This window comes from Chaetomium tenue (genome assembly GCF_020726465.1).
Source record: "Chaetomium tenue strain MPI-SDFR-AT-0079 chromosome Unknown F5144scaffold_6, whole genome shotgun sequence".
Taxonomy (NCBI): Eukaryota; Fungi; Ascomycota; class Sordariomycetes; order Sordariales; family Chaetomiaceae; genus Chaetomium; species Chaetomium tenue.
Window position 1 is genome coordinate 2,922,945 of NW_027117334.1, and position 25,765 is coordinate 2,948,709.

Below are 25,765 nucleotides of genomic sequence, written 5' to 3' on the forward strand. Positions count from 1 at the left end.
GAAGAGACGTCGCAATCACGGGCTGTTATTACCTTCTAATCAAGGCCCCAGGTGATCTAGAACCAGGACAAAGGCAGCAAAACAAACTGCATAGATACACACGAGACCAACCGAATACAGCGATACAAGTTGATTCCACAATAACCTGCCCCAGTTCCGTCGCCAAAGAAAAAAGAAAACAAGAAAGACAGCGCATTACGCTTGCATGGTGTATCCTCTTTCAGATCCGAGTCGCCTGACTCGTCCGACCGGTCGACGTATTAAACAGTGTACAAAACCGACCCCTTCTATTCCTCTCCCTCCAAGATCTCAACCTTAAAACGCCGGGCCCATGCTTCAAATGTACATCGCCCTCTTGTCAGAACCTCTCGTAGCCGTCGCTCTGGAAGACTCCGCAGTTGAAGTCCAGATACCCGAGTAACCCGGGGAGCCAGTGCCAGTGGGGGTCTTGCCACGGGTGTCATCGTGGTTCAGACCAGTTGGCTGCAACAAGGCTGCGTCGTTTAACGGCTTCAACAAGCTGTCTGGGAGAGTGACATACTTGCCAGCCACGACCGGGCCGACAATGAGCGCCAAGAACACGACTAGCAAGACGAAGTAAAGGATAGCATAGCGAACGACGCGTCTCCTGCGGAGTTTGGTCTGCTTCATCGAGTAGATGGGCGGGCGGATTTGTCGGCTGTGGGTTTGTCAGTTGCCTATCCTTTTTATACATGGACGGGGAGTTTACGTACCTTGGGCGAAGCCAGAACAGCATGATGGAGTGCAGCTTGTCGATTTGCGGGACAAGGATGATGGGGGCCATGAGGAAGAGGATGATGTGGCCGAGAACGAAATCACCGCCAAACATGCACAACTCGGTGATCTTGCACAGATACTCACGAGCCGGCTGCGACATCGAGTGCCAGCCCATTGAGTACCATTTACCAGTCCAGAACGCGATATTGGACTGGTCCGTCTTGAACTCCCTCGTGAGTGTCAAGGAGATGATCAACTTGAAGATGAAGCGCTGGATGGCGATACTCGTGATCATGCCCAGAAGGGTACTGGGGAAATCGAAGCCCTGCAGGACGAACATGACCTCGAACATGACCAAAAACACAATGACGGCGATGGCATGGGCAATCGCGGCAAGAACGGAGCCGAACTTCTTGCAGCACATGCTTAAGACAGGGCCCATGCAGCAAGCCATTGCGAAGAAGAAGGCGAGAGCGCCGGCGTTGACACCGATGGGGGCGAAAGCAACGATGGCGACTCGGAGGAGCGAAGCGGTTGCCTGCGTTTCCGACTTCCTGACACCCGTCTGAGCGTTGATGAACAGGTAAGGGATCAGCGTCACTGCGACAAGCAGCAGCGGAGCCATGATCTCGGCCCAAAACAGGTTGGTAATGGCAGCCCGAGATACATCGGATGATCCCTTGCTCGACGGGTCTCCCAGAGCTTTGCGCTTGTAACCGGTGATCCTCGTCCGTGACAGACGGCAGAAGGCGATCCACGATGACGCGTGCGAGCGGGAGTTGCCACGGGACAACCAACGGAGGTAGTCGCGGTAGTCGATGAAGAAGTCGGTCCACGAGAACTGGTGGGGGTTGTAGAGGAAGGGCGAGATGATCAGCGCCACCAAGGAGACCCAGAAATACACAAGAGCCCCCTGCCAGATGGTCACTGTCGCAAACAGGAGCATCAGCAGCGTGCGAGCGCCGAAATAGATGGACGGACCAGCAAATCGAGAGTACAGCACGCCAAAAGGAATGCGGGCTGTGGCGAAGCCACGGCCTGTACCGATGTACCTGGCACCTCCGAAAGTGATATCTTGCGACACCGAGGTTGCGTAGATCTGACAGACGAAAACTTCAAAGAAGGGCGAAAGGGAACCCAGATGCTTGGCAAAACGGGTGGCGGCGCGTAGCGGGCCGCGCTCCGACAGTTCCTGGACGATAAGAGGGACGAACGAGATGAAGTAGACGAAGAAGATGGAAATGATGCAGCGGTAGACCCAATCCATGAGAGCGTCGGTGTTCGCGCAACCAGTGGGGAAGAGAGGATCCGTGATGGGCACGTCAGGGTTGTATTCGCAAGGAATCGTCTCCCTCCGTAGAGCGCCGATTTGGAGCATGGAGACCATGAACAACTGCACCGACAACATGATGAACATGTTGTTGACGTGGAAACCGGGATGGGCGTAGTAGAACGAGAGGAAGCGATCGAGCGGCAACTGCGTCCCCAAGTAATAGTACTCTCTGGAAAGCATCTGCTCGCCCATACCAGTTCCAATCTTGGTCGTGAAGTTGAGAATGGAACCGAAACCAAGATCACGACCTTTACCGCACTGGTAGTATTCGCAATGCTTGATGCGACCACCACGCAACAGAGCGTTCATGCCGGCGTAAATATCTTCGTTGAGGTGGAGACCCTTCTGTGCCTTGGAGACGCCGCCGCGAGTCGTCATGAAAATGCCGTTGAGGAAATCAGGGTGACCGTAATGAAGCTTGCCACCAACTTGGGCGAGGGTTCTCGCAAAGAGCGTACCGAACGTCTGTTCCTTACCGGCGGCAATATCACCGAGGATACCGATGTTCTCCGAGAAAATGTATTCGCGAGCACCCAGAATAGCGACGGGGGCGACAGAAGCAGTCTTCACTCCGGGGGTGTAGGGGGATACCTCGTCAGTCGACATCTCCTCAAACTCGGCGAGAACACTGCGAATCTTCAGACATTCCTCGAGGTAGTTGTCTTGGTTGGCATCAATGAGCTGAATGTATTCGCCGCGGTAGAAGATGATGGAGTGGTTCTGGTTGTCGGATTTGCCGTCACCGAGAATCGGGTTGCCAGAGAGCTGAACGCGGAACTTGGGCCGGCGCATACCGTTCTCCATGATCTCGGAATGTCCATCGATGAGGGCAGAGTAAAGACGGGGCTCCTCGCCTTCATTGAGTGGCGGCTCCTCGTCGAGGTAGGCGATTTGAAGATCAGGGTAGGCACGGAGCAGAAATTCGGCATTTTCCATCTCCTCCTTCTTGAACTTCGAGTACCGTTGCATAGAAACCACGAGCTTGAACTTCCGGCGGGCCATGCGCTCGAGCTCGCGCTCGAGCTTGTCGGAATTACCGCCAAACATCTGAACGACCTCGGGGTTCTCAACGCGGTACAGAAGCTTGATGGCGCGGCTGTAGTTCATGAAGCCGGAAATCGTGCGGTACAGGGTTTGGAACCGGAGTGAAGCCCAAATCCGGGTCCTAAGTGTGTACTCGGGAGCGGAGGACTTGAAACCGATGCAGTAGAATGGCAAATCATCGATCTTGCTCTTGGCGGTTCCTTTCTCCTCCTTTTCTTCTTCGCCGTTGAATTGAGATGTCTCGTCTGCCAAAATCTTGGTGTCCTTCACGAAGCAATCCCACTCGTGGGGGTGGAGCTGTTTCAGATACTCGAGGAGAGTAACGCGCGAGTACGGCTCATCCTCACGGATGATTTCCCTCAGTGATAGAAGAATCTTCTCGCTGTAATGAGGAATCATGACGGTGAAGGTCGGCATGTTATCGACCGGGAGGGGCTCGGGGATCGGCGTCGAAAGCGATTGCGCAAAAAACGAGATTCTCCGTTCGGCCTCACTGTAGCTGGGGAAGTATTCAGTCTTGAAAGAATGATCCTCCTGCGAGACGAAGAATGTCGGGGCGCGAAGCGTGCGCTTGCCTTCCTGCTCCGAGGGCACCTGGTGGTAGAGGAGCTTCTGGACGTGGTCGATGGCCAACAAATGCTCCCGGTACATGGAAATGACAATGGCGTTCCAGATCTGCGAGATCAGGACCTTGGGCTTGTACTTGATTGCCATGTCGGTGGTGGCCAAAATCTTGGAGTACATGCGCTTCGGTAGCCGGGAAAAGACGTTCCTCCATGGAGTCAAGATGGAAGAACCGAGGTAGAACGACCGAGCGACTGAAATGCACGCGTTGACAACAACGTACATGAGGTAGGTGTCCAGGAAGAAGAAGATCAGATCCGTGAAGATCATGAGCCCCATGGTGATCTGTGGCTGATATTGGCAGAGATACCTCTCGACGATGGTATCGCCGATGCAGCTCGTGACATCCATGATATCGAGGAAGCGGATAGGATCACGGATTGACAGGGCCAAGAACAAGTAGGACTCTCCAAACTTGAGACCGAAGATGACAGCCCACATGCCGAACGAAAGTGCCATGTCATTACCTCGGAGCCGCGGATAGCTGGCGGTAAACGTCTGGCTGGCAACATACCGCCTCGAGTTCTTGGTCAGATAGCTTCCGAAGAGACCACCGAGAGGCATGATCGAGAAAAAGAGGAACGTGATCAGGGCAATAAAGAATTGCGTGATGCCGAGGATAAGTGCAATCTGGCCATTCTGCTTCTCAAGGTATGCCTCCTGGTTGCCCGCTGGCATGAAGACGTAGACTCCAGGCCCTACATTGAGGGCGAGAACCAGGAGTAGGAACAGCAGACGCTTGGTGAGATGCTGTGCACCGGCCCAACGGCGCGGGACGTACATCCACTCCGCGAGGGTTGCCAGGACCTGAATGAGGGCGGCAATGGTGCCACCAAAACCGACAAGGGACCAGTGGGCGGCCCGCGGAGGAGGATTGTCGACCTGCTGCTCGTAATTGGGCGTGATGAGCGTCGGCGAGTTGAAAGACGTGTAAAACCAGAACATGGTCAAGTGGAGAATCCAGATGCGGTTGAAGTTGACCAGCATGTGGAACCAAGATCGGGTTTCCTTGTAAGTCTTGAAGAAAACCTTTTTCCACTCGACATCCTTCAGCTTTAGGTATCGCTCAGCAGGCGGGACATCGACCAACTTGCTCTTATCCTGAAGCACGATGCGCTCAATGCCCTCAGGGTACCAGAAAAGTTGATTACAATCGTCGTAGCCGATAATCTGATTATGATCCCGTTCGCGGCGGACGTAAACTCCGCCAGAGATTTCGTACCCCTGGTCGCGGCAGTATTGGTAGAGTGGCGTGATGACGTTGTTGAGGAATGTAAACTCCTCAACGGGCTCCACCATGTTCTGGCAGGCTGGCGAGTTCAAGTAGTCGTCGGCGCACTTGAAGATGAAGCAGAGACACTCAGGCATGAAGCGGACCTGATTCGCCTCGCCCCAACAGAGGAGGTAAAGAGCAACTTGGCGGACGCGATCGTGTTGAGACATGCGGTTCATCCTAGTCTTCCAGCGGTACTCAGCAGCTTCGAGGGAGTCGTCGCCCTCCAAATCCTCAAGCGCCTCGGCCTCGTTCTCGGCTTCGCCCTTCTTCTTCTTGTTCTTTCGCTTCCCGCCCTTGCCCTTGATGTTGGCAAACCCGACTGCATCGTCAAGGTCCAAGTGGGCAGCAAAGTACCATTTGCGGTAGTTTGCGTTGTCGCCGCCGATGTAATCGGCATGCAGGGAGAGGAGAGCCTGGTTCGGCGTCATGCGCGACGCACGGGAGTCGAGAAGGGTCATAAGGTGGTCGTACATATTGCGCATGCTGTCCCGCTGGAAACCAAACTTGGCCGTCAGGTCAAGGAAGATGTCCTCGATTTCTTCCTTCGAAAGAGGAATCTGTGCCTCCGAGGTCCAGGCAGGATAGGGCTCTCGCGAGCGTTGGCCGGCAGGGAGAACGTTGCCGTAGTCCATGCCGTAGTTCGGAGTCGACGCGCCCGATGAGCGATTTCCGCCGTACGAGATCTGCGAGGACGGAGGGCGGTACCCTCTGCCACCACCTTGGCCATCGTTGTAGCCATCATAGCGCTCATCGCCACGGCCATAATAGTCCATCTCGGCAGCCCTAGCCATGTCCGAGCGCATGGTGAAGTCACTGAACGTCTCGGAATCCTCTTCTGACCCGCCCCGTTGACCCTGGCCATTTCCATGAGCGCCTCTATCATAGCCTTGGTCGTAGTAACCGGCGTTGTTTCCGTTGTTGTAGTAGTCGTCTTGGTACTGATCGTGATTGTCATAATACCCGCCGTCCTGGTGGTACGGGTTATTGGGGTCCGCGTTGTAATAGCCACTGCCAATACGTCAATCAGCGAGTCCAAATAAGGTGTGGGGGACAAAAAAACAACGTACGACTCGTCATAGTACCCGTCCCCCTGTTGTTGGGCACCGCGGTTGTTCTGCCCATTGTTGTCATAATAATGCTGGTCGTCTTGGTAGTAAGAGTCTGTGTTGCCCTGCTGGCCGTACCCGTCATCATAGTCGTGATGCCCTTGGCCATGGGCCTGGCCCTGGCCCTGTTGATATCCCGACATTGTGGGCGCAGTGTCTGTGGTGCGAACCGGGCGTTAGATATCCCGTCGCATCCGGAAGGTCAAGGAAATGCGTGCGGGTAGATGGCGGAAGAATGACGACCGCCCAGAGCTTACTTACCAGATCAACAACTCATGGGAAAAAGGTCCGTGCGAAAGTTCGTGAAAGCAGCGACAGTCGATCGGGCCGGCAAAAACTCCACTCTTCAAAAGTGGCCCGCCACAGCACAAAAATGTCGAGAAATCAGTGATTGTTGGTTGCTGAAGAGCAATGTTGTTGTGGTCGCTGCACACAAAACACACGCAGGCTGAGCGATTGGCGGCGCGGTGGGGCGCAGACTGCAGATGTTGGCTTGGGGATGACAGACGAGAATGCAGTCCCAGAATGACGAGAATCCAAAGGCTCCGTGCAAAACAAACTTGGAGAGACTGGGCGCAACAAAAAGGCGAAAGCTTCTTTCCGCGAATGTCCCCTTCGTCTTAGCGATTGACAGGGTCGGGTTTCTGTTGACAAGGCGCTTGAGGTGCCGCGGTCGTGTCTCGAGTCGGAATCAAACGACTGGCTGGCAGTTGGCGGCGCGGTGGTCGGTTGCGTTGCCGCTGGGAACTGGCGCCGATGCACAGCCAAAAGAACTCCCTTTAGAGATGGGCCCAAAACGAGAGATGGGAAGGGAGGTTTGAGCGAGCGAGCGTCAAAAGGGAAGGAAAAAAAAGACTGGCGCAGGTCGAGGGGGCAGGAACAGGGAAAGGAAAAAGGAGGCATTCAAGGATTGGGTGCGTTTCGTCCTGACGGAAACAGGCAGGCCCAGCCAGGACGGGGCGGCTTGCCAGAGGCAGGGGGACGATGGTCTCAGCAAGGGTGCTGAAAAGGGGAAGGGGGCTGGCCGGTGAGGAGACAGTGTTGATCTGTTCCCAGCCACACTGTACGCGGCAGGAATTCTCGAAAGTCAACTTGCATTTTCATGCATTCTCTGATATTGTGCACAAAGAAACTTACTTCTCCCGGGCTTCACTCATGTTAATAGGTATCTCCCCCAACCTGATATTCCATCACCTCGTCCTTAAGTCATCGGCCCACGGAAGCAATTAAGTCGTCATTACCAGGACTCACTAGCCACCCACAGTGCCATCAAAAGCAGCAAGTTCCGCCCAGGGACTCATTGCTGCGTCTAGTGCAAATCTTGCCACCGCGCTACCGTGTAGATTTTCCAAGCCGAGTTGGGCCTCCGATGCATCGAAGCGAATGTCGGCCAGGCATTGGATCTTGGCTGTGCTTGGTCGCTGCCAGGGACTGCAAGGCCGGCCGGGATACGCGCAAGCTGCAACACTAACTACTCCTCGGGACTTCCGATCAGTTCAGACCCAATCGAACCACGCTTTTTACATAATCACGGCAGACCCAATCGTAGTTCAGGAAATCTTCTGCACCAGGAATCGAGCAGCGCTGGCGGTCTGTCACGGAGTGTCAAGCCGAAATTATGGTGCATCAGATTTGCTGCTCCGCCACTCCCTCTGCCCCTGTTCCCCTGAATCCACGCGCTGCCGAAGTTTCGACCAGGTACCCCTTGTCCACGGCTGGTTCGTGGCTCGCATGGCGGCTTTCTCAAAGCTTGGTTGGAAAAGTCCGATGACGACAGGTCAAGTCGAGAACCAGGAAAATGACCGCGATACCGACCAGATGAGCCAGAGTTTCGTTATCAAAGAGTCCTCCGTATCGCTGCAATAAAAGATGAACCAGTGTCGCGACGGTACACAAGGCGAGGGACAACGGTCGCGAAGCGCTGAAAGACATGGACAGTACTTTTGTACGGATATCTTTTGCGCCCCCAATAAGAATCTTTAGATCTTGGCTCGACATTCTGTCGGCGAGCCGGACACGAGTATCCTAGGTTGCACTGCCACGAGGGACACAATAAATGTGTGCTCAAGAGAGTGAACACGAGCTATTTAGCGGTTCGGAAACGCACAGCAGCCACGCGAAATTCATCGTGCAGTTGATGCTCTACAAGGAGAGAGTTGGCCGGCTCTCCGGGTTGCCTCAGTGAAGGTAGTCGCCCCAGAACCCGACTCTTCCGAACACAGTGCGCCATACATGGAGCATCCGCGCCTTCATCCATTGGAACGTGCCGCCCTCTTACAAAAGCACCGGAGATTGGCCCGCAATCTATTTCCGTGCAAGAGGGTTCAGGGAATTCCGCACCTGCATTTCGGGTCTGCGGTTCCCAGCCGTTGAGAGTCGCATTCTCAAGAGTCGCCTCCAACCGGCGCAAGATCGATGACGATGTTTCCAATCTATCTTGCCCTGCTCTCGAACCAAGCTAGAAACAAACTCAACCAATACCATGATCTTGGCAGGTTGGCTCGAGGTCAATCAAGCCGGTGATGTTTCGTTCTGCCGTGCAGCCAATTCCGTTGCTTTTGTTCGACAGTTAAGTTATCCACGTGTAGGTAGTTACGTTACCTGTAATTTAGGCGGGAAACAGTTGGTGATCGAGCAAGCAGAGAGTGGATTGGGCCTCCCATAAGCCAACCAACGGCAGTTGACACTTTATCGGTGGAGGTTGGAGTGGTACCTGCGTCGGAAGGTTAGAAATGCTTTGCTGGCCATGCATGGGACTAATTTGGGTCCATGCGAAGCAAGTAGTTACATGTAGGAGCTGGCACAGCTGTGGCACCAGAGTACCTTCGTGGGCAAAGTTGATCCTACCGTGCTGCAAGTAAGACCGAGGGAGGTCAGAAACCAGCGTCTCGTTGGCGGCTAGGTACGAACTAAGTCCAAATGGATTGGCGACGGCTTGTAGTTAGCATCTTTGCACCCTCTCGTTCCCGCGCGTTGCCGGGAACACGCACGAATACCTGAAAGCCTCGAAGAGACCCAACCGCTCTCTTGGGTGGATGCAACTTGACTGTTGTAATTGATTAGACCGGTAGCTGTGGCAATCGAAGCCGTAACGGTAGCGAATGGCCCAACTGCGCACGGTTGGCGCGAATATGTGCAGAGTCCTCTGCGTTTTGGTTCGGAATTTCCGGAACATGCCTCTTTGAATCCACCTCGAGCGGTAGTGGTATGAAGAACGGTCAAAGGCCCCGAGACGGGCCCGAGGGAGGCAGAGGGAGAATGGACCTTCAATGGCTTCGCCGCGAGACAACCAAGGTAGCGAATCCCACCTCCATACCTAACTCTCGGAATGTGGAAACTATAGCTACAAGAAGGACAGCAACCCCGTCCAATTTGACGAGTGGGTTCTGTGCACACAACGCTAAAAACTGAGGTGCTGTGCAAGTTTGTGCAGTTAGTTGCCTGAGTCAGAAATATGTAAAACTCCCGTCGTTGCCCCTAGCAACAATATTGCATGGATGCCCGACAATGCACAACCTCCCACAACCTGCAAATTATTGCATTCTGGACGCAAACCGAAGGAATGAGTCAATCCGTAGGCCTCTGTCTTCATCAATTTCGGTCAGTGAACGGACCGAGATCCTAATTTACGGCAATGGCTCGGTTGGCAAAGTCCACGACGATCTGGAGCGACGACGACGAATTTCCCGACATTGACGGCCTCGTTAACGGGAAGAAACCAGGGTCATTGAAAGATGCACCAAAATCACGGCAAAATCGGAACGGGCCTTTGAAGGTGGAAGACGCAACAAAGCCAGCCTCGACTGTGAGGCGACGGAAGTTAGGACCCTTGACGGACAATTTGCTGCTGCGAGCATGGACGCTGGACAACGCCGAAGATGACGGAGAAAGCAGGAATTTGGGGCGAGAAAGGGAGAGCATAGAACCACGGCGGACGAGGGTCGAGCTGAGGACTAGGAAATCGAAACCTGCGGCCGCCCTCGCCTCATCCCCACTTCAAGACGAGGAATATGTATCGGCGCAAGAGGAGGTTACCATCATTGAGGATGTGTCCATGTTTGATGGCACCTTTCAGTCTTGCAACTCAGAAGGCTCAGAAGGCTCAGAAGGCTCGGAGGGGTTAGAGGGCTCAGAGGGTTCAGAATACAGCGGCAGCGAGGGTTCAGAATACAGCGGCAGCGAGGGTGTTGATGAGGATGAAAACTCTGAAGAAAATCCCCCGCCAACAAGGTTGCGAGCAAAGCCGATGCTTCGAATGGCGGACAAGAAACGACCCGGGCGTACCAACGAGGACACAATAAGCGACTATTGTGCCCCGCCGAAAGAAGAGGAGAATAGTAATCGGCCTGGATCAGATGGAAGGCCTTCCAGGCGTCGCCACGATGCCGCATCGAAACCGGAGAGGGCACAAAAGGGCGAAACGAAAACTCAAAAGGCGGCCAAGGAGCTCGCAGATTCCATGTCCAAGCTTCGACTGTAGGTGCCTTTACCTGATTCAAGCTCAATCTAAGGTGCAAATCGAGGTCCAGGCAACTAATCCATCACAGTGCCGAGATCGAAAAGAAATCCCAAAACATTAACACCTCGTGTTCAAGCGATCACGAAGCCACGCCTCCCTCAACACCACCAAAATCTCGACCCGGTCTCACGTCGCCCAAAAAGCTACCTCGTATTCCCATCACGCCTCACCGTCCAAATTCCGACATGTTCTGGAGCCAGGAGTTCGTCGACGACTGGAACGACGAGCATTCACCTCGAAAACAACTGTTCCCAGACGCCGTCACCGCACGGCAGAACAGCCCGACCAAGGCCAGCCCGGAGAAGAAACCCAAGAAGAGCGCAGGCGCCAAGGAACCATCGGAGCGCGAAATCAAGAAGGCATTCGAAAAGACCAAGCACGCGCTCGCCGAAAGCTTCCTCCAAGAACTCGACCAAACCATCACCGACGGCAAACTGTCCCAACTAGCCGCATCCACAGGCGGCATCAAGCTGATCTGGACGAACAAGCTCAACACCACCGCCGGGCGCGCCAACTGGAAGCGCGAGACCATCCGCAGCCGACAACAACAACAACCCGACGGCACCACCACCACCACCACCACCACAACAACAACCCACAAACACCACGCCTCCATCGAACTCGCCGAAAAAGTCATCGACTCCGAACCCCGCCTCATCAACGTGCTCGCGCACGAGTTCTGCCACCTGGCCAACTTCATGGTCAGCGGCGTGACCACCAACCCGCACGGGCGCGAGTTCAAGGCCTGGGCGGCGCAGACGTCGCGCGCCTTTGCCGGGCGCGGGGTGTGTGTCACCACCAAGCACTCGTACGACATCGACTTCAAGTACGTGTGGGCGTGTGTGGAGTGTGCGACCGAGTTTAAGCGCCACTCGCGCAGTATTGATCCGGCGAGGCATCGGTGTGGGGTTTGTAAGAGCCAGTTGCGCCAGACGAAGCCTGTGCCGAGGGGGAGGAAGGGGGTGGATGATGGGGGCGGTGGTGGTGGTGATGGTGATGGGGTGGGGAAGAAGCCCAAGGTGGTGAGTGGGTATCAGGCTTTTATGAAGGAGCAGATGCGGGTGGTGAAGGAGGAGAATCCGGAGAGTCCGCAGAAGGAGATTATGAGGATCGTGGCGAGCCGGTGGACGGCCAAGAAAGCCGAGGCGGCGGCTGCGGCGACGCCGACGCCGGATGAGCGGGTGAAAGAAGTGGAGGGCGGCGTTGAGGAGCTTGCTGTATAGCGCACGAGGAAGGCATAGTTATACCCGGCGTTAGTGTGTAGTATCGACTTTGCCGTTCATTCATGGTCATGAGCTCATCGAGAGCCGTTCGCTCTCCGTCTAACCCCGGCCCTAACCAACCTGCCTTGCCTACCCAACCAAAACATCATGATCAACAATCCAACATGCTTGCGTTGCGAGACCCACTGCCCTCAAATCACCCAAAAATGCTCTCCGCCCCTACATCTCATCAAACAACCGCCAGCTCTTGACCTTGAACGTCTCCCAGATCCGAGCCGCGTACTCGACCGCATCCCCAATCAGCTCGCCCTGCTTGCCCAGCGCCAGGTCGACCTCCTCCTCGTCGTACTCGCCCTTGATGTGGGGCACGTTGATGGTGATCAGGACGTCGGCCTTCTCCTTCTCGAACCGCAGTAGCGTGAGGATCAGCGCCGTAAAGTCCGGCGCCGACCCCCGCCGGGCGTCCTCGGGGTCGGATGGTGCCTGCGGCGTCTGCGTGGCGATGAGGGTGTAGGCTGGTGTGCCGTCGCTGTTGGGTTGCTTGTTAGTAGGGGTAATATTTGGCGTGGGGAAGGGTGTGTGGAGGGGATGGCGCACTCGAGGTGAGAGAACTGCGTCTCAGTCGTATTCCAGACCTTGACGGAGTCGGTGTCGTCGCCAACCAGGTCCTCGAGGTGGATTGTCAGGGCGCGGCCGTCTCGCTCCAGGCCCTCGCCACGGGCGTCGACGCGCTGGGTAATGTCGAAGATGATGGAGGTGAACCCGTTTTGATCGATGTAGACTTCTTGGTTGTCGGGAACTTGGCGGATTTGGCTGGAGAGGGGTCAGTAACCGAGGGAGTCCAGAAGTCATACGCAGGGCAAAAGCGTTCTCAGAGCATGGCCTGGCGCAACGAGGACCATACCTAACATCGGCAAACTTCTCGGGAAGATCGCATTCAAGCGCCCCGCCAAAAAGGGGCGTCCTTTTAAAGCCGCGAGACATGATGTGGTTCGGGAAGGGGGTTGTTCGGGTACGTAGTGAATCTCAGAGGTGCTCAGGAGTAGGCGACGTAGATATTCAAGTGGGGAGAAGGCGCAGCTTTCTTGAGCGCAAGTTGGTTTTGCGACTTGACCAAGGCTGTGACATCAAGCGCGGCGCAGGTGATGGCGGGGTCGCGTGGAGGGCTATTGGCGGGGTATCACGCCCGGTTGCATGGCCGCGCCGCAAATCGTGGCTTTCAAACAGAACTTGATGCCTCCATGCCCATTAATTTGGCCATAACGAGAACTCGGAAAGGAATAAATTCCCAGAGAGAATGAGCCGTTAATCTTCGTTCCGTATTGGCGTCGCTAAACTAGCTTTAAGGAGATCCCCAAAGGAGCTTGTTGCCTTCGATTCCAGGGGAGATAGATGCCATTGAGGGCGTTGTTACCCCGCTCTAACTCACGGCCTGTGGTCTCGTCTCGCCTGAACTGCATGCACCGCTGCAGGGTATCGGACGGATGGGAGTGTCAACCGATCGGAGAGCATTTAGTAACGTCAGCTTAAAACTAGACCCCTCTCGAATTGAATCTCTTTTGCAAACTGCCAGGCACTTCTAAGATCCAAACCAATGGCGAGCAAAATGGCCTCCTGCATCTTCTGCAAGATCATCAAGGGCAAGTCGATCAATCCCAGCTCCCAGAGCTCCGCATGAGCTCCGAGCTCCGGCTAACACCGTCCCGACAACCAGGCGAGATCCCCTGCTTCAAGCTTGCCGAGACGGAAAAGACGCTCGCCTTCCTCGACATCAACCCGCTCAGCCGAGGCCACGCCGTACGTTGCACACCCTCGCCGCCGCTGATCGTTCAGAGACCGATGCTCACATGGACCACCACACTTCTAGCTCGTCATCCCCAAGTTCCACGGCGAAAAGCTGACCGACATCCCCGATGAGCACCTGAGCGACATCCTGGTACGCCCACCATAACCCACGCGTAGTGGCTGTGCTGTGTTGGGCATTGTGTGTTATGTTTTACAAGGCTCAAGAGACTGACGATGAACCTCTCCCTCGTTCCACGAAAACAGCCCATCGCCAAGAAGCTCGTCGCGGCGACGGGCGCGCTCGAGTACAACATCCTGCAGAACAACGGGAGCGGGGCGCACCAGGTGGTTGAGCATGTGAGTTTCGGGCCGGCGGATGCCTACTGTGGTTTGACGGATACTGACGGTTGTGGAACAACAGGTGCATTTCCATATGGTATGTTAAGCACCAGAGGTTGTTGCCCGGTGTGATAGGAGGATTTGGGACTGACAAAGCTCTAGATCCCTAAGCCGAACCCGAACGAAGGCCTCGTGATTGGCTGGCCTCAGGCGGCGACCGATATGGAGAAGCTCAAGGCGACGTTTGAGGCTATCAAGGCCCAGATGTAAATGGGGAGAGTAGGAGGCAGGTGGCATTGGGGTTGGAAGTGTATGTATGGCCTTTTAGGCCCCGGCACTGCTCTTCGAGATAAACTGGACCGACCCAGCCTGTAGATGGTTCCCCTTCCCGGCAAGTGCGTGAGTTTTTGTGCCCCTCTTGGTGAGGCGCAAACGCAGATATGATACTTCACGTCCACGTCAATAATAAGACACATCTGCCTGCCGCGGAGTCCAACTGTACTGATTAACACCATCAGTATATACATAATGCAACCCTCAGTCCTCCCCTCTAATCAAGGTCATCCTCCGTCGTCTCAACCACAGGCGCCGGAGCCGCCGCAGGAGCAGCCGCCTTCGGCTCCGGGTACCAATCCAGCTTCCCGCCCGGCAGGAGCACGCCAATCCGGTCATAATACGACCGGGCACGCACATAGGGGTCAACATTCCAGTAGTCCTCGCGAAGCTTAGCAGCAAGAGCGTTACGGCGGGTCTTGATCTCCGCAGCCTTATCCTTGTCGGCAGCACTGGCGATCCACTCGAGCGTGGCGGCCTCGTACTCCTTGACCAGGGCCTCGCGCGCAACCAGCAGGCGATCCCGCGTCTCCGTGTCGGCCAGCTTGGCGTTCTCGCCCTCGGCCGGCTCCACGTACTCGTACGTCCAGTCCTCTTCGCCCTCCAGGTCCTTGGGGATGTGCTTGAGAGGGATGAACTCTTCCATTTCTTTGGCGTTGTTGGTGAAGTGCACTTTGTTGGCCACGACGGGGTCCAGCCAGCCGCGGATTACTTTCCAGATGCCTGGGTGGGGGGGTTAGTGTGAGTTGGCGGGGATGGAGAGGGGGTGGGGGGGGGCCGAGTTTCTTACCTTGGAAGATCCAGGGGGCTTTGTGGACGAGCACCGTGCCGAGACACTCTGGGTAGTTGGCTTCGAAGCACTTGATCATGAATTTGACAGGCGTGTAATCCTATTTCGGTCAGCATTAATTAGAAGCGAGGATTCCGAGGTTGGAACTTACCATGTTTGCCATGGAGAAGTTGGTCATGTCAAACACAATCGTCTGTTCCGGTCAGCTTGATGTAACAGTTTCAGCCATGTATGGTTACACTCACGGCAGTGTCAACCGGATGCTGCAGCACCATGCGGCATGTCTCAATGAGGTACACGGTGTACTTCTCCAGAGCCTCTTCCGCCTGCTCGCCCTGCTTGTGTAGCCTGACATTAACGAAGCAGAGCGGTCTCCCCTGCTTGTCATGCCCATGCACATAGCTGATGCCCTTCCTGATCTGAGCCATGAAGTCGTTCCCGAACTTCTTCTCGGCCGCATCGCTGCTCGTCTCGGCGGCCACCGCGGAAGCCTCGCCTTTCCGCATCAGTTCCTCGACATCCATCTCCTGCGCCCGCCAGTTCATGGTGGAGACCAGCATGATAAGTGCCCGCTCGACGTCCCATTTGCGCGCCCGGAGGAAGCGCAGTAGAAGCGCATCCGGATGGTCGTGCTTCACCATCTTCCAGATAGTGTCCCGTATCGACTGGGGCGACTGGCTAGCAAGGGTATCGTAGAAGACTTTTGTTTGGCCGTACTTGTCGGCTTCCCCATCCTTCCCGAGGTTGAGCACGACGGGCGCATTCGCTGGTGCCCCTGATATGGCCTCAGCCTCTGCCTCCTTCTTTCCCTTCCGGGAGAAGAACGGTATCCGGCTCTTCTTCTCCTTCTTGCCATCCTCCTCCTGGGCCTTGTCGTTGGCGGCAGTTGCGGCAGCTGTGCCGTTCTCCTGACCCACCGCGCACACCTGGAAGACGAGCTGCCATAACCGCCTGAGCTTCTCCTCCTGCTCAGGGGTAAGGGTTTCGGGACGGCCCGGAGCTATATCTGCCGTCATATCGTCCGCGGGTTGGGACAAGTCCTCGGTATCCTCTGACACGACCTTTCCTGGGGATAGGGTATAGTAGGCTGATAATGCTACCGCGGCGGCGAGGACAAGGATTAGTCCGGATGAGGAGGCCGTCAAATGTCTGCCGTATGTAGGCCGCGTTTCAGTAGGGTGAATAACTCCGTCTAGTGTATCACTTGTTGTGAGGCGTCCTTGGTGGTGTTGCGCACGTGATCTACTGCCCGATGAGAAGTTTCGGGTTAGAGGGACTAGAGGAATAGAACAATAGACCCGGGAGGATGGAAGAAGTGGAATGCCACGCGATAGAGCACGACTATATCCAGAACCCTTGGTGAATGGGGAAGCCGAAAGGAGTGAATAGGCGGGATGAGGTGAGAGCCGCAGTGGCGCACGCATAAGAGAATATCACCGCAAATCTCCTGAAAACGGAGAAAGTGCGGGTGCGCAGGAAATCCAACAGGTACAATGCAATTGTTGGTTGTACTCGTGCAGTGCTGCAGCAACAGGTCAGGCTATCCCGGGTGTGCCGTGTCAGTTTGGAGAACGCATTAAAAGAGAAACATGGATGAATCACGCAAAGGCAATGGAGGCAAGAACCGTCCGGGCAAGAGAGTTGTTTCACATACACAGTAAGTCGGCGTCGATACGGGGAAACGACACCGGGCCCCGAGAGAAGTTCCTTGGTTTTCGGATGACACGGTCACTCCACTCCGTTTTGGGGGCCGGGGTTAAGATAACTTTGGAGGCCGCCGGAAGGAAGAAACGGGATGTGACGGCGAGGCGGGCGAGACGGGCGGGCGGAATTCCAGTCACCAAAAGTTCCAGCGTTTACACGAATCGGCCCGCTGACGGGGAACTCCAGGAATTGAGCTATCCGATGGCACGAAACGAAGAATCTGCAGGAACGGCACGAACAGCGCGAACGGCTACGTCCCTTGCCAAGAGAAACCCGGACTTCGGGTTGTCTGGGTCACCCGAGTGGGCATTTGATGAGATTTCCCTGTCCAAAAAGCATTACTTCTCTGTTCCGGCTGCTCCGTGAGCCAGAACTGCATGAAGACAAGGTCCAAGACGGTCGGCTAGTCGGGCCAAGGTGACCGACCCCACTGTTACGGTGGCAGCGCGGCTTGGCAATGTTGGCATTGGGAAGGTGGGGTAAATCAGTTGAAATGCGGGACAATTGCCAAGACTGATCCCCAATGGTCCCTGACAGCACTGACGTGGTGGGGGTGCCAATCCTGGAATTCGGGAAACTAAACAAACACGGTCGAAAACACCAAGTCAATAATCACCACTCGGCACTGTTACCAAGGCTACACCGATACAGTTACCAACCCCTAAGGATGTCACACGACGACACATCTCACCGCCGCACGCGGTCAACCTCGCGCTCCCGCCCAACGACACCCCTGCGGCCCTCGTCCCGCTCCTCGTTCCGCGACTCGGCCCTCAACAGCGTGCAAGGCGATGCCGCCTCCTTCCCGCTCAACACCTTCGAGCCGGCCTTTGCCGAGCTGTCAGACGCCGTCGCCGACCTTGAGGCCAATATGATGCACTTCCAGCTCATGCATGAGAGCTTGTCGCGGTTCAGCGAGAGCTTTGCAAGCTTTCTGTACGGCTTAAACATGAATGCCTTTTGTGTTGATTTTCCAGAGGTACGGTCTTGATAAACAGGAGAAACGGGCCGGTTACTGACTGGGTGTCATGATTGTAGGGTCCAATGACGGAGTCGTTTAAACGGATGAAGTTGAAGGAGGAGCAGGAGCAACAGCATAGTAAGTGCCGTCCCGAGCCAATCTCTGGTTGGCACTGACAATTGCTTAGACGCAATGAGGGTTCCTGAACGGAGCGCTGGCGATATCGACACCGAGGCGACATTCATGTAAGCAGTTTGGGAGATTGCTGAGCGTATAGGGCTGACAAAGCTCAGGACAACGGACACCTCGTTTGTCGAGAATCCTCCATCCACACGGACAACCCACAAATACCAGACCCCAGGCGCAAACCGCCAATCCCGAGTTCCAGCCCCGGCTATGTCCAGTAGAGGCACAGCATCCACAAGGGGAGCGGCAAGAGGTGGACGAGGAGGCGCCCGAGGAACGCGCGGCAGTGGGCTTGCGAGACCAAGGGGTCGTGGGATTAGATGAGCTCGGGCTGTGCGACGCGTTTCCTGACACGTTTTAGCTACGGCTTAACGGCTATCTATGCGACAACGGCATTGTTATCAACAAATCGCAGGCTGCAATACCAAAGCAGCCTCAATCATGCCGTCACCAGCCGGGTCTACTAGCGCCAACCCCGTCTTCTGGCCAACCTTGCCCTTGAGGTGTAAAAAGCAGCCTATCTTCAAAAAGCCGAGCCAGGGCCGGGAACCCTAAGTCAGGAGCCCTCTATAGCTTGGTCCAGATACTCCCTCGCTCGCTTCAGACACTCCTCCTCGCCCCCGTTGACCCAGGACCCAACGACGGCGACAGTCTTGTTTCGCGACTTCAGTCCCTGGGTGATCTGCAGGTCGGACTTGGGAAGATCCAGGACCTGACGAAGATACGAGGATTAGGTAGAGGTAAAGAGAAGTGGATGGAATTGAGAACAAATACGCACTTCACTCAAAACTTTAACTACGGCCTTGTTAGCCTCCCCTTCGCGTGCCTGCGCGGCAACACAAATCTGGACGGCCTCGTCGTCCACCGAGATGACACCTTCACGGTTTTTGCTCGCCCCTGGCTTGACGTTGCAATGCATGTAAAGGGTGTTTTTGGCCGATTTCTTGGTCGCGGCCACGTACCAAATGGCGCGGGCCGACATGGTTGGCGATGTGAAAGTGAGAGATCGGCTTGAGGTTGGCGGCTGGTCTAACCTAAAGACACGCCTACTTGTGGGGTTTCCAGACGAGTAGTTGCGGGTTAGGGTCCCCGAGTATTGTAACAATCGGAGCAGCTCTTTAAGATGCTTGCTTGCTTGCTTGCTTGTGCGAATAAACGCTAGACTCGAGGCATAAGACACATTTGACGTGCGAGTACGCTACACTTTTCCCTCCGCCCAAACACCGTACGCTATACAGATGCGGCGCCCCTACTGGGTAGGAGCGCCCAGCACATGCTCCGCCAGCGACACAGAGGTGCCCGTGTTGTCAGGCTCGACGGCAACCGACTTGACCTTGCCCTGCTCAACGACAATGGCGTACCGCTTGGACCGGTCCCCGCCGAAGATGGCCGATCCGTCGAACGCCATATCCAGCATCTTGGTGAACCGGCCGGTCGGGTCGGCAAAGAAACGGATCTAGATAACGCAATGAGCATTCCTTCACTTAGCCGTTAAATAGGAAGGACGAGTCAACTTACCCCCTGATCACCAGCCGGATCCAACGTCTCACCCCACGCCTTCATGCTACCATCACCCCTCCATCAGCAAACCCCCTACCACCAGAAAGAGAGACGGGACAAAAAAACTCACACAAAAACATCATTAACCGACACCACCCCCACGACCTCAAACTCCTTCGCTCTCGGATGATTGACATACCCCGGCACATGGGTCGCCGAGCAGGCCGGGGAAAACGCCGCGGGCACGCCGATCAGCAGCATGTTGTTGACGCGCTGCGCCTCCTCGGCCAGGTTGACGCGCTGTCCCGGGTTGTTCTCCATGAGGGCGTCGGTGTCGGGCAGCGGGTCGCCCGGCTTGATGAGCAGGCGCGGGGTGGTGTGGAATTGGGATTGGGCGGCGGCGGCGGGGCGGAAGGTGGTGAGGAGGGGGGTGGTGCGGCGCGAGGCTGTGGATGCCATTGAGGCGAGGGGGCGGAGGGTTGAGCGGAACATTGTGGGTTGGGGTTGGGGTGAGGGGGGATATGGGTGGTGGTTTGTCCAAAGTCGGTGTTGGTGAGGCTCAATTGGAAGTTGCGCGATGTTTGAGAGTTGTTTTGTCGTTTTGGAGGTGGCAGGTTGATGATGTGACATCACTTAGCCGGGGTGGGTGGAATTCAGGGTTAGGGTCGGTCACTTACACCCATACCACATGAAGCTAAGTAGTATTTCTTGACACGACGCTCATTTACCAGACCGTCGAATATATTACGCCTCTTTTATGTCTGTAGCTTCGACGGTTGAGGTAGTCCTTTAACTCCATTTTCGCCAAACCAAACGCAGCGTTGGGAGTGTTGCTTGATACCCCATGACAATATGGCAATATCATAAAACCGCAACATTATTCCATGAGCTCGCATGTACAACAGGCATTCTAGCAACTTCGCAATCTGTGACGAGTCTACGGACAATGAAAACAACAAAACCCCCAAATAGTCAACTTAGAAAACGATTCATTCAACCATAACCGGACGCGCCGTTGTGACATTCCCAACGCTAAGCCACTTACCCAAGGTATCTACAATATATACAGATCTGTTCCAAACCAACCACCCTCCCACCATTTTCATCCTGACCCTATCAAACAAACACCTCAAAGCATGGGCTTCAAGTCATCGGCAACCTTGAATGGCGCCTCAGTCTTGGACTTGATCTCTTCCACCGTTACGCCATCAGCAATTTCGATCAATGTGAGGCCCTTGGCAAAGTCGACGTCAAAGACACCCTGTTCGTCGAGTCAGCACTTCGTATCACACACATCAAAAGCATGACAGAACCCACCAGCTCGGTAATAATCCTCGACACGCACGTCTTGCCCGTCAGCGGGAAAGCGCACTGCTTGACAATCTTGGGATTGCCCTTCTTATCGGTGTGCTCCATGGTGACCACGACCTTGGTAGCGCTGGGGTTGCTGACCAGGTCCATGGCGCCGCCGAAGCCCTTGACCTTGCCCGGCAGCATCCAGTTGGCCAGGTCGCCGACGGCGCTGACCTGCATGGCGCCCAGGATGGTCAGGTTGATGCGGCCGCTGCGGATCATGCCGAAGCTCTCCTCGGACCCGAACACGGACGCGCCCGGCTTGAGCGTGACCGTCTCCTTGCCGGCGTTGATCAGGTCCGCGTCCTCCTGGCCCTTGAGCGGGTATGGGCCGAGCCCCAGGATGCCGTTCTCGCTCTGCAGCATCACCTCGACGTCCTCGCCGACGAACCCGGGGGCGAGCATAGGCATGCCGATGCCCAGGTTGGCGTACATGCCGTTCTTGAACTCCTTGGCCGCGCGCTTGACGATGCGCTCGCGCTTGGCCTTGGTGTCGCCGGTGCCCAGCGCCGCCGCGGCCTTGGGGTCCTCAGCAGCCTCGGCGGGGTCCTTGCTCCACGTGTACTTCTCGATGTTCTTCTCGGCTGTGCTCTGGATGACGCGCTTGACGTAGATGCCGGGCAGGTGGACTGCCTCGACCGGAATCTCGCCGGGCTCGACGATGTGCTCGGCCTCGACAATGGTCATCTTGGCGTTGCGCCCCATGGCGCCGTTGAAGTTGTTGGCGGCGAGGCGGAACTGGCAGTTGCCGAGCCGGTCCGCCTTGTAGGCCTTGACAAAGGCGTAGTCGCCCGCGATGGAGTGCTCCAGCAGGTAGCTCTTGCCGTTGAATACCTTGACGTCCTTGGGGTACGAGAACTGGTCGGGAGTGCCATCGGGCTTGTTGCGCAGCGGTAGCTCGCCGGTCTGGACGACCGTGCCAAAGGCGGCCGGCGTGTAGAAGGCGGGGATACCCTTGCCACCAGCCGCGCACCGCTCGGCAAGTGTGCCCTGGGGTGTCAGCTCTAGCTCGACCTCGCCCGTCAGGTACATGCTCTCAAAGGTCTTGTTCTCGCCAATATACGAGGCGATCATCTTCTTGATTTGCTTGGTGCGTAGCAGCTTGCCGAGGCCGCTGTTGTCGGTGCCCGCATTGTTCGACACGGCGGTAATGCCCTTGAGTTCGGGCTTCTTGAGCACCTCGTCAATTAGAGTGTCTGGTACGCCGCACAGGCCAAACCCGCCGCAGAGAAGAGTCGAATTGGGCTTCATGTCCTTGATCGCCTCGGCGGCAGAGGGGTAGACCTTGTTGATGTCGCGGCGGCGGGCCGTGGCCGAGAAGGCCCGCGCGAAGAGCGCAGCATGCTGTCGAGAGTCGCCGTTAGCAAGTTCGACGGAGAGATGAAAGTTGGGAGTAACTCACGTTCTGGCCATACTTGGCGTACGCACGCAGCGTCCTCATGCACATGGCTGTTGACGGCATCTTGACTTAAGGGTTCGGGTAGCGGGGGGTCAAGGACAATCCAACGGCGACCAAATCAACAACCGCGCTCGCTGTGGGACAAACACAAAATGTCAAAATAAGGAAAGAGAAGTAAAAGGAAACAAAAGCTCAATTCAGGAAGAAGGCATCGCAGCACTACACCCCATGACACCTTCCCTCAACTCGCCCTTACAGCGAGGCCGAGATGGGGTCCTATCCCGTGAATGGCCGACGGCAGTGCCGTGGTCCCTGGCTCAGCGTGGGGCCGGGGCCTCCCCACGGCATGTCTCCGCCCCTCGGAAAGGGTGCTCGGCAGCGGGTGAGAATTGACCCATTCCGCGCTTTGCGGGGGAACCTGGAACCGCCCGCGTTCGGAAACCAGCGGCCAACCGAGAACCGCTTCCCAAATCTAGGTCGCATCCGTGTATGTAATTCGTAGTGTGTTTACGATTTGGGGACCTAATGTAGAGAGCGCTGGGAGGACAAGCATCAATGGTGCAGGCACCTCTCTTTTACAGCATATCTCGAACCACATTTCATCCATTCTTCCCATCATCGGACGACTCGCGTAAGAATTCTTCCATCTCATCAAGCGAAGACCCGAACGTCAGCGTGCCAAGCGGGAACTTGACAGGCGAAGTGGGGTGGAGGGGACCCCAACATCCGGGAAATAGTCCCCCATGTGCTTCGTTCCCGATCTCGGGTGCGACAGGAAGCCTGTCATGTTCATCCGACAACTACTAGTGGCACGGGCATGGAAGCATGGATCTTCATACTTGAGAGAAACGCTAAATGTTGATAACTTTGCATGCCAAAACCCAGTTCCTTCGCCACCCTCCCAACCTGCTGCTTTCAATCCCATATAATATGTACACTCCCGTGCAAACTCCAGAGACGTGCCCAATCTATGCCCATCCGCAACACAAATCCCGCTCGGCCATGCTTCGCGTGCCGGGCTCAAGCGGGTTCAAGCAACGCCCAATGCACCGTTCTGGCCAGAACCCCAAGGTCAACCTGTATCTTAAGGACACCCAACCACCTTCCCGCAGTAGCGTGATATGCGATGCTTCGCCCATCCATGTGCGCAATCTTGCGATGCCGAACCGGAGTTAAACGCCCCTCTAACGCTGAGCGCTCGGCCCGCCGTTAGGCATTGCGCCGGTCAATTCGATGTTAAAGGTCCACCGTCCTAGTACTTGTTAGTCGCCTGTAGCCCCGGAGAAGCGTCCACATAAACATACCTTCAGCCAGGTTCTGGGCAGTGTCATCGAGAAGAATCACCCTGCGCTTGTTGCAGTACGACGTCTTGTCCATGATTTCCACCTTGAGGTTTGAGTCGGCGAGTTCTGATATCGGCTTTTCAAACATCTCGGAGAGAGCCTCGACAGCCATTTCCAAATCCTTTTGGTTGTCTTCAAAGATCTCGGTCAAGTTGTTGCGGGCGAGATAGAAGGCGAAAGCATACGTCCACATCAGGGTCTGGCGGCACGTCTGGAGCGCCTGCGACGCGGAGTTCAGGTACTGCACCTCGATCCAGGACATACCCGATTCCTTCTGTAGCTGTACCATCTTCTTCTCCGTCTTGTGGTAGATGTCCTTGTCTAGGCGAGCCGATTGGTCGTGGTTGGCGTATCGGTTGTAGTAATGCAAATAACGTTCCAGGGACACCCGTGATTTGGCTTGCGCATCTCTGGCGTCCAACCCACTCTTCTCTTCGAACCGGTTGCAATTGTACCAGCTCGTGCCGTGTTCGGACCAAAGCCCCATGCACATCCAGCAGAACTCGTGCTTGCATTTCCGGCAAGTCATGTGATTGCAGCCGCCGTTCTTTTCGATTGTACTGTTGCATTTCGGACACTCCTTAGTATTGGCGGATATCCAGTTGGCAGTCTCCGAGTCATCAGCACATTTCTTAAGCCACTTCTTCACTAACTCGCACGGCGCCGGTTGGTGGTCGTTTAATATACAACCAAAGCAGAACCGGTGGGTGCAGAGGCAGGAGACGGTGGGGACCACCTTGTCGAGGTCTTTCTTCTTCACTCCGCACTCAACGGCATTCTGGCAGTCCGGGGCGGGACACCATTTGAGTGTTTCCTTGTCTTCCACGTAGGTTCGATGGAGCAATTCGTGGTACCGCTCGGTCAACTCTGGCGTGACGAGGAGATCCAACGATCGGGCGTCGATGATGATTGTGCAACCTTCGGAGGGGCATTGGATGCGGGCTGCTTCACCCTCTCCTTGAATCTTCTGCGACAGGTAGTGGCGATAGCAGTCCACACAGTACCTGTGGCCGCACTTGAGGGCAAACGACTCGAGCCCGGGCTCGTCCTCGCAGCAGATGTCGCAAACAAAGTTGGGGACGATTTTCATCCTGGGTGGACCGGCTGTCGACTGGGAAAGGCCGGCAGCATCGAGAACTTGGCTTGGTCTGTCCATATAGTCTTCAATCAACCGCTCCTTATTCCACCTGAAATATCGGAGGAGGATGGCCGCCTCTGCTTTGGAGATATCCAGGATCATGTTGACCTCGTCGATCAGCTCGTCTTGTTGTCTCTGAATGTCGCTCGGCTGAAAGACCCTGAAGCTGATATCATATGCGGCCTTCTTTTTATACCCGATTTCCTTTTGTGAGTCGATATCTACGTCAGGTTCATCGTCGAAGGCGAAGTCTACAGAACCAGTAATGTTAGCATCCCTCAGAGGAACAAACGAGCCGAAATGCCGGCCATAATCGCCAGAACGACAAACCTTCGTCGCCGGAGATGTCATTGTCGCTATCATCCGGGTGCAGGTCGTCTTCACTAGAGACGTTGGACATGAAGTCGTCATCGGTATCCATATCGCCGTTGGACCCTGTAGTTACTGGAGTGGGCGGTGCGATCTCGGGGCCGGCTGAGGCGAATATCCTCTTGTTGGTAGCGGTGGCAGCAGAGGATATCGTCGCCTCAGCGGCTTTCCGCTTGCGAGTTGTTGGGGGAATCTTGCCGGCTTATAGGTGCCGGATGGAACGGTGTTCGAGCGTCTCCGAGCAGACGGAGAGTAAATGCGAAGCACCGGAGGCCGGTATGACTCGACAATGAAGATGTTGCCTTGCAGCTGGACCACAAGGGACGCTAAATGTCGGGTAGCAAGGGTGTGTCGGTCGGGGAGGGCGTTGAAGCTGGGGCTCAGTGCGAGTGGTGGCACGGCGACTTCCAAGTAAGCGGGGTGGGGTCTAGTGGACTGAAAGGGATCGGATGAAGAGAAGAAGAAGAAGAAAGGTTGAGGCCGGATGTTGGAAATGTCGGTAAAGAGAGTCCGGTAAAGGCGCGCTTCTGGGGTCCCATCGGCGGAGGAAGCGTCAAACCCGGTATTGGATGTTCTGGTGACCTGGGTACGGATGGATGTGTTGGAAGTGGGAAAACAGGGCCCAAGCTGAGCGGGCGGTCACCAAGGCATGCGCCGTACGCAGGCGGATTATGTAACTAACAGCCAAAGTCTGGGAGTCAT

At 55.7% G+C, this 25,765-nt stretch overlaps 11 protein-coding genes across 11 annotated transcripts; 3 read left to right on the forward strand and 8 right to left on the reverse strand.

Annotated features, from left to right (window-relative positions):
- Positions 1 to 336: 336 nt before the first annotated feature.
- On the reverse strand, positions 337 to 6,264 carry F5144DRAFT_496821 (glycosyltransferase family 48 protein; the record flags this gene model as incomplete). The annotated part of the gene is made up of 3 exons (XM_066786170.1): positions 337 to 679; positions 735 to 6,023; positions 6,083 to 6,264. The coding sequence occupies 3 exons, from the start codon at positions 6,262 to 6,264 to the stop codon at positions 337 to 339; spliced, it is 5,814 nt and encodes a 1,937-aa protein (XP_066640214.1).
- Positions 6,265 to 7,512: 1,248 nt separating this feature from the next.
- Positions 7,513 to 8,230, reverse strand: F5144DRAFT_583391 (uncharacterized protein). Its single transcript, XM_066789554.1, has one exon. It carries the CDS (start codon positions 8,117 to 8,119, stop codon positions 7,865 to 7,867), a length of 255 nt encoding a protein of 84 aa, XP_066640215.1. The 5' UTR covers positions 8,120 to 8,230; the 3' UTR covers positions 7,513 to 7,864.
- A 1,525-nt stretch (positions 8,231 to 9,755) lies between these two features.
- On the forward strand, positions 9,756 to 11,817 carry F5144DRAFT_595637 (SprT-like family-domain-containing protein; the record flags this gene model as incomplete). Its single annotated transcript, XM_066790714.1, has 4 exons — positions 9,756 to 9,940; positions 10,079 to 10,597; positions 10,669 to 11,552; positions 11,696 to 11,817. 4 exons carry the CDS (start codon positions 9,756 to 9,758, stop codon positions 11,815 to 11,817), a joined length of 1,710 nt encoding a protein of 569 aa, XP_066640216.1.
- Positions 11,818 to 11,972: 155 nt separating this feature from the next.
- On the reverse strand, positions 11,973 to 13,192 carry F5144DRAFT_363078 (uncharacterized protein). Its single transcript, XM_066784410.1, has 3 exons — positions 12,768 to 13,192; positions 12,461 to 12,676; positions 11,973 to 12,392 (listed from the first exon to the last, which is right to left on the reverse strand). Exons 1-3 carry the CDS (start codon positions 12,845 to 12,847, stop codon positions 12,083 to 12,085), a joined length of 606 nt encoding a protein of 201 aa, XP_066640217.1. The 5' UTR covers positions 12,848 to 13,192; the 3' UTR covers positions 11,973 to 12,082.
- On the forward strand, positions 13,153 to 14,397 carry F5144DRAFT_362915 (HIT-like domain-containing protein). The gene is made up of 6 exons (XM_066784409.1): positions 13,153 to 13,503; positions 13,578 to 13,660; positions 13,731 to 13,799; positions 13,913 to 14,005; positions 14,070 to 14,084; positions 14,150 to 14,397. Exons 1-6 carry the CDS (start codon positions 13,458 to 13,460, stop codon positions 14,255 to 14,257), a joined length of 414 nt encoding a protein of 137 aa, XP_066640218.1. The 5' UTR covers positions 13,153 to 13,457; the 3' UTR covers positions 14,258 to 14,397.
- A 140-nt stretch (positions 14,398 to 14,537) lies between these two features.
- Positions 14,538 to 16,126, reverse strand: F5144DRAFT_595640 (CRAL-TRIO domain-containing protein; the record flags this gene model as incomplete). Its single annotated transcript, XM_066790715.1, has 4 exons — positions 14,538 to 15,043; positions 15,111 to 15,210; positions 15,262 to 15,303; positions 15,356 to 16,126. The coding sequence occupies 4 exons, from the start codon at positions 16,124 to 16,126 to the stop codon at positions 14,538 to 14,540; spliced, it is 1,419 nt and encodes a 472-aa protein (XP_066640219.1).
- A 1,211-nt stretch (positions 16,127 to 17,337) lies between these two features.
- Positions 17,338 to 18,024, forward strand: F5144DRAFT_595641 (DASH complex subunit Dam1-domain-containing protein; the record flags this gene model as incomplete). Its single annotated transcript, XM_066790716.1, has 3 exons — positions 17,338 to 17,793; positions 17,853 to 17,913; positions 17,963 to 18,024. The coding sequence occupies 3 exons, from the start codon at positions 17,338 to 17,340 to the stop codon at positions 18,022 to 18,024; spliced, it is 579 nt and encodes a 192-aa protein (XP_066640220.1).
- A 244-nt stretch (positions 18,025 to 18,268) lies between these two features.
- F5144DRAFT_363193 (uncharacterized protein) lies at positions 18,269 to 19,194 on the reverse strand. Its single transcript, XM_066784411.1, has 2 exons — positions 18,740 to 19,194; positions 18,269 to 18,673 (listed from the first exon to the last, which is right to left on the reverse strand). Exons 1-2 carry the CDS (start codon positions 18,941 to 18,943, stop codon positions 18,518 to 18,520), a joined length of 360 nt encoding a protein of 119 aa, XP_066640221.1. The 5' UTR covers positions 18,944 to 19,194; the 3' UTR covers positions 18,269 to 18,517.
- Positions 19,075 to 20,137, reverse strand: F5144DRAFT_583405 (Redoxin-domain-containing protein). The gene is made up of 3 exons (XM_066789555.1): positions 19,592 to 20,137; positions 19,480 to 19,525; positions 19,075 to 19,417 (listed from the first exon to the last, which is right to left on the reverse strand). Exons 1-3 carry the CDS (start codon positions 20,089 to 20,091, stop codon positions 19,211 to 19,213), a joined length of 753 nt encoding a protein of 250 aa, XP_066640222.1. The 5' UTR covers positions 20,092 to 20,137; the 3' UTR covers positions 19,075 to 19,210.
- An 83-nt stretch (positions 20,138 to 20,220) lies between these two features.
- F5144DRAFT_539683 (uncharacterized protein) lies at positions 20,221 to 22,709 on the reverse strand. Its single transcript, XM_066787128.1, has 3 exons — positions 22,217 to 22,709; positions 20,779 to 22,158; positions 20,221 to 20,722 (listed from the first exon to the last, which is right to left on the reverse strand). Exons 1-3 carry the CDS (start codon positions 22,274 to 22,276, stop codon positions 20,591 to 20,593), a joined length of 1,572 nt encoding a protein of 523 aa, XP_066640223.1. The 5' UTR covers positions 22,277 to 22,709; the 3' UTR covers positions 20,221 to 20,590.
- A 326-nt stretch (positions 22,710 to 23,035) lies between these two features.
- Positions 23,036 to 25,612, reverse strand: F5144DRAFT_583408 (uncharacterized protein). The gene is made up of 3 exons (XM_066789556.1): positions 25,025 to 25,612; positions 23,518 to 24,945; positions 23,036 to 23,465 (listed from the first exon to the last, which is right to left on the reverse strand). The coding sequence occupies exons 1-3, from the start codon at positions 25,113 to 25,115 to the stop codon at positions 23,398 to 23,400; spliced, it is 1,587 nt and encodes a 528-aa protein (XP_066640224.1). The 5' UTR covers positions 25,116 to 25,612; the 3' UTR covers positions 23,036 to 23,397.
- Positions 25,613 to 25,765: the final 153 nt, after the last annotated feature.